This window comes from Ceratosolen solmsi, unplaced genomic scaffold (assembly GCF_000503995.2).
Source record: "Ceratosolen solmsi marchali unplaced genomic scaffold, CerSol_1.0 scaffold7, whole genome shotgun sequence".
NCBI lineage: Eukaryota > Metazoa > Arthropoda > Insecta > Hymenoptera > Agaonidae > Ceratosolen > Ceratosolen solmsi.
The window spans coordinates 14,160,738-14,170,634 of NW_011948413.1; the positions used below are offsets into that span (position 1 = coordinate 14,160,738).

At 29.2% G+C, this 9,897-nt stretch overlaps 1 protein-coding gene across 1 annotated transcript in view; it reads right to left on the minus strand.

Annotated features, from left to right (window-relative positions):
• Nucleotides 1–4,560: 4,560 nt before the first annotated feature.
• Nucleotides 4,561–9,897, minus strand: part of para (sodium voltage-gated channel paralytic) — a 59,691-nt gene continuing 54,354 nt past the window's right edge. Inside the window, exons 30-32 of the mRNA XM_011506256.1 lie at nt 6,409–6,713; nt 4,978–5,676; nt 4,561–4,902 (exon numbers count right to left, since the gene is read on the minus strand). Of these exons, the coding sequence (XP_011504558.1) occupies nt 4,777–4,902; nt 4,978–5,676; nt 6,409–6,713 (1,130 nt within the window). The 3' untranslated portion in view covers nt 4,561–4,776. The remainder of the gene's footprint in view (nt 4,903–4,977; nt 5,677–6,408; nt 6,714–9,897) is intronic.

Here is a 9,897-nt window from a genome sequence, read left to right on the forward strand (position 1 = left end):
ACTCTCTCACTCTCTCACTCTCTCGCTCCTGCTCTTTCAGTCACTCGTATTTCCGGGTGTGCATTCATACAAATCGTTTGACATCAATAAGTATTATGCATTATCGCATTGATTTTCATTATTTTTATTTCTATGCTGCTTTCACACCAAAATTTGCAAAATTTTCTCTGTATATAGTACGTGTCGTGTCGCGCAAATATTTCTTATAGAGAAACGAGAAAATACGATTTATAAGCGTCTTTCATCTTATTATTTTCATATATATATATATATATATATATATATATATATATATATATATATGTATATGTACGTTTTAAACTGCTTAGACGTGTGTATTTACGTGAACACTTGCTTTCTCGCGCATCCAAAACAGTTACCATTACGCAGAGCCAAAATCGCATTTCTTATTTATTTATAATAATTCAGTATATCTTTTTATTTTGTTCTTTTTTAATTTACTTTTTTTTGTTTATAATCATCTTATTTCTCTCGAGTAAAAAGTACGTTCATTAGATTGTACAAATGTACGTGTGCGATTCATAAGCAGCGAAGATGCAAATCGAATTAATTTTTAATTCTTATATCCTTTTACATAATATGTACAGAAATTTTCATGGTGAAAAATGAGTCTAGGTGATACGCGGTAATTTCTCTCTTTCTATGGCTGACAAATGACTTATAATCCGTTTATTTTGTTTTGTCATCATATATTATATTTCCATTTTTATATTTTTTCTGTCCACACTTTTTCGATTTTTAGTATAGAATGTGTAATATAAGTGAGCGTGCTTATTAATTTTTCCGCTCTCATGAACCTTACAACACTTACATGTATTTACTTTGAAGATTTTTATTCTTCTTTAGCTATGCGTGAATTTATTTATCATGTATCTTTTACGAATATTCCTATTTTTTTTACACGCAATTACATATTTAATAATTTATTTCACACGAAATTTCGAGAATGGTCGTTCTGTGTACGTGCATCTGTATACGTCTATTTATTTAATTGCACGACTGTGTGCAAATGCTTTTTTCTGTCTCTCTCTCTCTGTGTGTCTCTCTCTCTCTCTCTCTCTCTCTCTCTCTCTCTCTCTCTTTCGCCTTGTATGCATACATGGAGTATATGTGGATTTGTCTTATTCATTCTGTATGCGACCATGTTGGTGCGTGTACATATATGGACATGTAGAAAAGAGCATTTTTACTTATCAATTCTCAGTCTATAGTGGAAGTGACTGGAACGATAAGAATACAGCATTTTTGTAACTACTTGCATATGTTTGGACAGATTTTAAATACAATATCTGTATTAGACAATTTCCATATAATTGCGCACAATGTGTATATGTGTTAGCTTGTTTTTATCTTTTTTAACGTTTATATGTTTTCGCGCACGCACATTTTATCTACTATTGTACGCAATACATTTCGGATATAGAACGAAGAAACGACGGCGACGACGGCAATTTTTACTTTCTGCATAATGTGCCTTAGGATCAGAAGATATTTATGATTTTGAATAAAGATACAGGCTTTAATTGTATAATTATTAATTTTTCCGCAATGACGATAGTTTTATCAACAGTAGAATGTTTCATAGTATAACAAAATACATGATATTCATAAATGTTTTATTATACAATGTAAATGTAAATTTTTATTCCATACTGAAATTTTGTATAGTTTGATAAGTTACGCAAACTTTATTTTAATAACATATCATATTATAATGTTTTCAATTATTAAGCAGAAGCTTATTAATAGAATTTTTAATGTTGTTAGCTTTATTATCCCATTTACATTAATAAAAGCTCTAATAGTTAACAACAATAACAAAATATTATTGAAATGGAAAATAAGATTATTATTTAAAAAATTACACTCATTAATTCAAAATTATGTACATAAAATAAACATAATGTATTGAATAATGTATTCAATATTATTTAAATATGAGAAAGGAAGAGAGAGAGTTTTTTTTTTTTAATTAAAGTCTCTTGTACACTGGAGTAAGAAGAGTTAAATTACCCTTATCATTTTTCATTTTATATTCTTTTATTACTTTTTTTGCACTTTCATGTAAATATTAATTATATAACTTTGTATATGAGATGAAAAAAATTCGTTGAATCATTGATTTGCTTTTATCTATTATAATTACTTATTATTAGAAAAAATAAATATAAAAACTTGAATAATCGATTATTCTTACTAATTTTTTTTTTTATTGTTATTCTATATTTAATATTAAAAGTTTTTATTTGCTTTCAATTATTAAATAAATTCCTTGACTTCGACATTATCGAAAGAAATAAATTGCCTATTTCAATTATAGAAATAAATTGTTAAAAATTTAAATAATTATGATATAAAAATTACATAGTATACATTAATAATATTTATATGCATAATAGTCTTAATATATATAATTGTAAAATGACTTATATTTTCTTATTTCAGTTAAAATTTTAAGTTTATATGTATTAACATAAAGAGATCTTTATGTAAATTATAAATTTACATGTTTCTGTAGCAATGAAAGTTTTGTTAGATTATTTATAACAGTATTTTAATTGAGCGAGTTCATAGTGTTTACTAAAATATCTAAGATTTAAAGTAGTATAAAGTTAAAATAATGTACAAAATTCTTATCTAGTTTGTTAGAAATTGTAATTTTATCATTTAGCGATTGGATGTTCAAGGGATAGCATTATAACCTAATATAAATAAAATTTACTATTAATACAAAATGAATTAAATGAAAATTATAACATCATTTCGCTGGTGATTTGATAATTTTTAAAATAATTTTTAATGGCATATATGACTTGCAATTCTGTCAATAACAATGTTATATTAATATATATATATATATATATATATATATATCAGCTAGAATATAGTAATAAACGTTCTATCATTCGAGTCCTTTTTATACGTATGGATTTATCGAAAAAGAGTTTCAAATGCATTATAATTAATGTATATTACATTTTAGACTTTCTGCATAAATTATCGACTTAACAAATTAGAATTTTCAATATTATCGAATAACAATTAAGAAATTATTATACCATTATTTTAGTAATTATCAATATTTTGAAATTACCATGGAGAAAGAAGTATTTTCAACTTCTATTAAAATTGTAATGTGCGTTAAATTAATGATAGAAATAGTTATTTTAAAAAAAATCACGATTTATATTTAATACATAATAAAATTTTATTTATTTAGGCTTCAATACTTTATTGATCCCTTAGTAAATGCTGTGGCATAATTTAGACTTATTACTGATTTGCTCTTTGACATTATTTTTTTTTATTTCATGATCATTTTTTCAATTGTAAAGGCAACTTGTTGAAGAATTTCTTAAATTTTATAATTAAGAGTAAGGCTGCGATACGTTATATAATAGAATAGTGGTTATTAAAATGGATTTTGTCTTAGCAAAAAAGACTTTTGATTAAGTTTACAACAAACGATTCGCCAAAATTATGAAACCTGTTATTGTATTACAATGTCTTTTCACTTCGCGTACTTTATTAAGTATTTTATCAAGTTTTTATAATTTTTTACACAATCTGATGTCTTAGAATTGGTGTAATATAATAGTAGTTTATTATTATTATTATTATTATTTAATTATAATTGTTAATTGTTATTGGACTGAAGGAAACCGATATTTTACAACTAGCATAGAAAAACATTTCTTTATTAAGTCGAAATTCGATAATAGGCAATTACTATTAAAATTGTCGCATCGGTTCTTTCTTTCCATTTGCTTTAATTTTTTACATTTCATAAGCATACTTTGATATTTATAGTATTAGAGGTCATGTTACATACAGTAATTTTAGAAAAATTGTATGTATCTGATTATAGTAATAGTAATATTATCATTACATAACTCTAGTACATTTATAATTTAGCAAATTCTTTAACTAATTTATGCGTTTGCTTTTCATGTAGATGTAATTTGATCATGTAGTTAATGTTAAAAAAAATATTGTATCGTATTTAGTAGAAAGATATAGTCAGTTTATATGGAACCGCTCATGTGATTTATTTCTACAAAATTGTTCGTAAACTCTGCAAAAATCTAAAAAAATTTATTATATCAAGTGTTTGAAAAACTCTAGTACGTCAAAGAAAATAAAAATATTATACGTCAAAAGCAAAACATAGAAGTGGATCATATTTTTCAAAATCTCGTACTCTTTCATTGTAGAATTTACGTTTGAAAAACAGTCCCATAATAAAAACTTCTTACATTTATTATAAATACGTGTTAGGACAGTCTTCTATCGCGCAAGCAACATGATTTGACTTCCATATAATACTATCCTTACAACGATGTATACCCAACGAATATTATTTTATTTCAAATATTCTCCCTCCCTTCCTCTCTCTCTCTCTCTCTCTCTCTCTCTCTCTCTCTCTTCCCCTTTGCGCCATTGAACTCTTCCTTCAAGCTCCTTTCAATCCTCGTCAGCGTCATACACCACAGTTTTCATCGTCGTCGTCGTCGTCTCTCTCTCTCTCTCTCTCTCTCTCTCTCTCTCTCTCTCTTCCCCTTTGCGCCATTAAAAGCTGATCTCCCTTCGTCCCCCTCGGCACTCGTACCCCGTCAAGATCTGAGTTAACGCGCAACGGCATGATAATTATGTCGAATGATTGCCTCAGCCAACTGCCGTGGCTCCATCAGCATCCGCGTCGTCGCGAGGAGCAGCCACGTCGTTGTTGTCCGTCGTCGTCGTCGTGTCCATTCATCAGACGTCCGCGGTGCGCGAGGTGACGCTCGGCGATCGACTGTGTATGACCACCCGGTGCCCGTTCTTGGTGACGAAACCGTCGCTCTCGACGAGGACTGCCGTCTGCATGACGACGCCGTCGCCCTCGTGCCCGGCCTCGGGCTCCGCCTCCCTTTCCCTCTCCCTCTCCCTCTCCCTCTCCCTCTCCCTGTCAACGACCCCGTCCCCGTCCCCGTCCCCGTCCCCATCGGCGTCGTGGCTCTGATCGGCCCCGTCGAGGTCACTGTCGCCGTGCCTCTGCTGCTTATGCTTGCGCCAGGCGTTCTGTATGAGTCTCGCGCAGTATTCCTCGCGCTGCCGCCATAATGTCGAGGAGACCGGCTCGTAGCCGACTTCGCCCGGTCGCGTCTGTACCTCCGCGAGCTCGCCGGTCTCCTCGATTGCATTGCCCTTTCGTGCGAAAAAGTCTTTGGTGAGAGCATCGAGGATATCCACGCAAAACATAAGGTCCCCCTTACATATGGGAATATCCATCGACACAATCTTGTATTTGTTAGGCTTGTGAATTTGCAGCGGCGGCTCGAGGACATCGAGAAAATCTGAGAGCTGATCGTAGCGTATGTATTGGGTGCCGTCTGGGTCGAACTGCTGCCATATTTCGTAATACATGTCATAGTCGTCGTCGGTGAGACCTTCTTGGACGTCCTCAGTGGCTTGCGAATAATTCTCGAGAATGACCGCAATGTACATGTTGATGACGATCAGGAAACTGATAACGAGATAGGAGAGTAAGTAGGCTATGCCAATGGTCGAGGAGCCGCAATTACCCGGGTAGCCGATCTCGTTATTCGGCTCCTGGCAGTCCTCTTCGTTAATTATGCCGTCGAGGACGCCATCCCATCCGGCCGACGTCGACATCTGTAAAAATACAAATTATTTTTCAATAACCTGACGCCGGCAAATCATAATTTCATTATACCTCGCAATCTCAATGGCATTTGAGATTTTCTATCATATTATAATATTATGAGATATTATACGCTGAAACTCAATACAGTTGCTTCTATTTACGGCTTATATTTATTCATAATTTTATGCTGCATTATAATCTATATGCCTTCAGTTACATATTATTATTCTGCACACGCGATCACACGATAATTCGTGTTGTCGATTTAACATAAAATGCCATTATCCGATAAATCTTTCTCATTTAAATTACGCAATTCGAATAATTCACTATCCATTTTATTAGGCATTTATGATAGACTATTTGTTATTTACAATCCCGAATATTATTAAAAGAAGTAAAATTCATCCTATGTTTCTACAAACCGTGCGATGATAGGGAATTTAGTAACATTTCGATAAACATGCAGTTACATAATGTCGGCCTCCCATATGCCAAAAACGTAATGGCAATTATAATTAATAACAATGCGCATCGCAATTGCTCGTTCGAAACTTCAAAGTACACAATTATAACGAAGTCAAAGCAATACAATGCCGAGTAAATATTGCGCAATATATTCCGAAATATTCGAGGCATTTTGCATAAATTTGATGAGAATTTAGACAACAAATAGAGTTTGCACGCTGTCAGTGAGCAGAATTTGCTCAAACGTTAAAATTAAGGGCTGCGTAACTTACTTGAAAAAGCAGTATCATCGACTGGCCAAAGGTCTTGAAGTTATAAACATCGTCAAGACCGCTTTTGTCCTTTACGTGCATGAAAAAGGACATGCCAAATATTGCAAAGATAAACATGACCAAGAACAGCAGCAGACAAATATTGAATAGCGCTGGCAAGGACATCGCCAATGCGAAGAGAAGAGTTCTTATACCCTTGGCACCTTTCACGAGACGCAGAACACGGCCAACCTTAGCCACACGTACTACCCTGAGAAGTGTCGGTGACACAAAGTACTTCTCAATTATGTCACTCAGCACCAGACCTATGCGTTTTCAAAAAAAAAAAACAAGGCTTATTATTATGGATTTTTATGGCATTTATTGATTTTAGCGAAAGGGAAATAATGTCTAAAAGCATTTGTTCATAGATGCAGATCTGTTTCTCTAACTTGCAATCTCTTTCGGTTGAGCATTCACTTACGCGGCTTTGAAAATTTTGTACTTCATATTCTTCAAAGATTTATAAATATGGGTAATACAATTACAAGGATATTCTTACATTTTATTAATAATTACGTGTATTTTTTAAATATTTCTATTTTAGATTTTTTAGTACTTTTATCAAAATTATATCAAAATTTTGTTTCAAATTCATATCATGTGCACATAGCAAGCATAATTCATTATATTTACAGTTTTGAAAAAAAAGCAAGTAATATATGTTTAATCTCGATCTAGAATACTAAATTAGCACATATATGTATATATATATATATCGATAATATACTTAGACGAACAACTCTTACGATATTAATTTTCAATGAATTTGAAATTACGATAAATTTAATGTAGTTTCTTCATCCTTTAAATAGAAAAGGACTAAAGAAATTAAAAAATATGTTTAACATTTATTAGAAAAGTTTGAGCTAATTTTTTTAAACCTACAGATCATAGAAAATTTTAAATTTAACATTTTATATTAATGTGACAAGTCAGTAAATACTCTAAAATAATATAGAAATTTTGAATATTCCTTGTATTGTGATCTATATCGTAATAATTTTCGTTTGAATTTGTGTTTGAAACTATACTCTATCGTTATTATTATTATATATATTTAAAAATTTTAATAAAAAATCATGAATTTTATTACACTTAAAAAAAAATTATTTTTTTACATATTATTTTTACATAAATAATATTTCATTTAAATATAAAACAAATTAATATTTTTTTTGTTATTCGAATATACAACCGTAAGAGATTCCATGCGATGGTAGAGCGTAACGTATTTCTTTATTGCTTTAACTTGATATAAGAGATTAAAAGTCATTACAGAGTAAAAAAGATTTAAGTTACATGTAATATACAAAATTAAAATATAATTTAGAAAATGTAGAATAAGTGAACTTAAATATGAGTTAGGAACTGCCATTACAAATATAAATATTAAATTTTCATAAAAGAATATACTTATGTAGATTTGCTTGAATGAACTAATTTCAGTAAATATATAAATGTATGAAAAATTTTATAATAATATTGATAATATTGAAAGTAATAAGAAATAGTAAATATAGATAGTTATTGTATTAATATAATAAAGAAACTTATTATTTTTACAAAGCTATTCATAATATCTGTTATATTTATATTTATTACTATAATAAAAAAAATTCTCTCTGCTGAAATAATCATTATAACGATTCGCTTTACCATTGCCATTTAATAACTAGAGTATGGGATTTTTTTGTAAAATATTTCCCTATCGTCATGCAGATGTTACGATGCACTACAATCTACGGTTATAAGTAGATTAATAAATTTTTAAACCGAATTTATATTATGATGTTGTATTGTTAGAATATATTATGTTTTAATTCAAAATTAATAGCATTCAATTGAAGTCAGTATCGAGTATATTTACGTTTTTCAATATATATATATATATATATATATATATATATATGGAAAAAGTACTTTTTGCTTGTGTGAGTTTATATAAAGTTTAGCTCTAAGAACTAAAACGTGCATTATATAACTACTTGGATTGTTTTTTTTTTTTTTTTTTTTTTTTTTTTTTTTTTTTTTTTTCAAAAAATTTACACGTCATTATATAACCGAAAATGTGATTTTTTAATTAAGAAATATATATTAAGAATATGTGTTTAAGAAAGTAATTAATTTGAATTATTTAAAAAAAAAACTATAAAATAATAACCATACAATAATCAACTAATATAATTCCTCGGTTGGGACTACATCTAAAAACTAATTCTAATAAAAAAGTTATAATTTCAAAGTTAGAAAAGTATTAGTAAAAGTTTTAAGTAAAATATCTACTCCTAGAGGAGATGATTGAAATACCTTACATCTCGACCTTACTTGACTTATTTCCTACCTATTTTACCTACATTGTTGAAATATTTGTTATTCTCGTACAGTCAGCTCGTACGTGTACTCGATGCGAGAACCAAACAAACAACTTTTGAATACTACAAACAACCACAATTTATACTTAAAGGCAAAATACTAATGAACTAAAATTGAATAATCGAATACAATATGTATATATATATATATATATATATATATGAAATTTGTTCAAAGAATAAAATTAAAAATCATTTAAAAAATTACAAACAATAGCTGAAGTTTAATCGATAGATTTCAATATTCTAAAATTTATTATGAAAATTAATTATTATGACTTTTTATGCAATTTCACAAATGAAATATTCAATAAATTCATTATCTTAATTCCAAGTCTATATAGATTTTAAGAATCATTAAATCATGTTTTATAAAAATAAAAATTAAGGAACAATTTAATATTGTATAAAGTTTATTTTGAAACTATAATATTAACATGAGAGACATATTGTACAAAATGATTGAAATTGTAAAATAAAACGATAAAAAATTATAAAAATTAATCCCTTAACGCGTCAATAAAACAAAGATAAATATTTTTTTCGCGAGTATAAATTGGACTTTGAGCTTATGTTCTGTTTAATCCATTACTCGACTGATTCTTAATTTTTCAACTTCAAATTTTTATCGTGGCTTTATAACAGCATTAATAACGATTATAATAGTAACTGCTCAAAATATATAAATATATGTAGACACTACATGCGGGTATACGTTATTTGCATAATTTATTTTCACTTCTTCTTAAATACTTATATATAAATTTCAATAGTTCATCCGTAATAGAATAGAAATCAAATTTAAAAAAAAAAATTCAATGCGTTTTATAGTTTCTTCGAATTGCGACAGTTAAAGGATTAAGTTAAAATTTAAATAAAATTATTAATTTAAATCTATCATAATGAAACAAAATAGTGGGGGGGGGGGAGATTCTCGCAACATGAATACACGCACGATTCTCGTCGTTATATTACGAGTTTTTCTGACTGATAGAGACTTACAACTACTTATAAGACTGCGTACGGTCAGCTTGTCAATTATCAACTAAAAGTCTGTCCTTCAACTTGGTCTAAT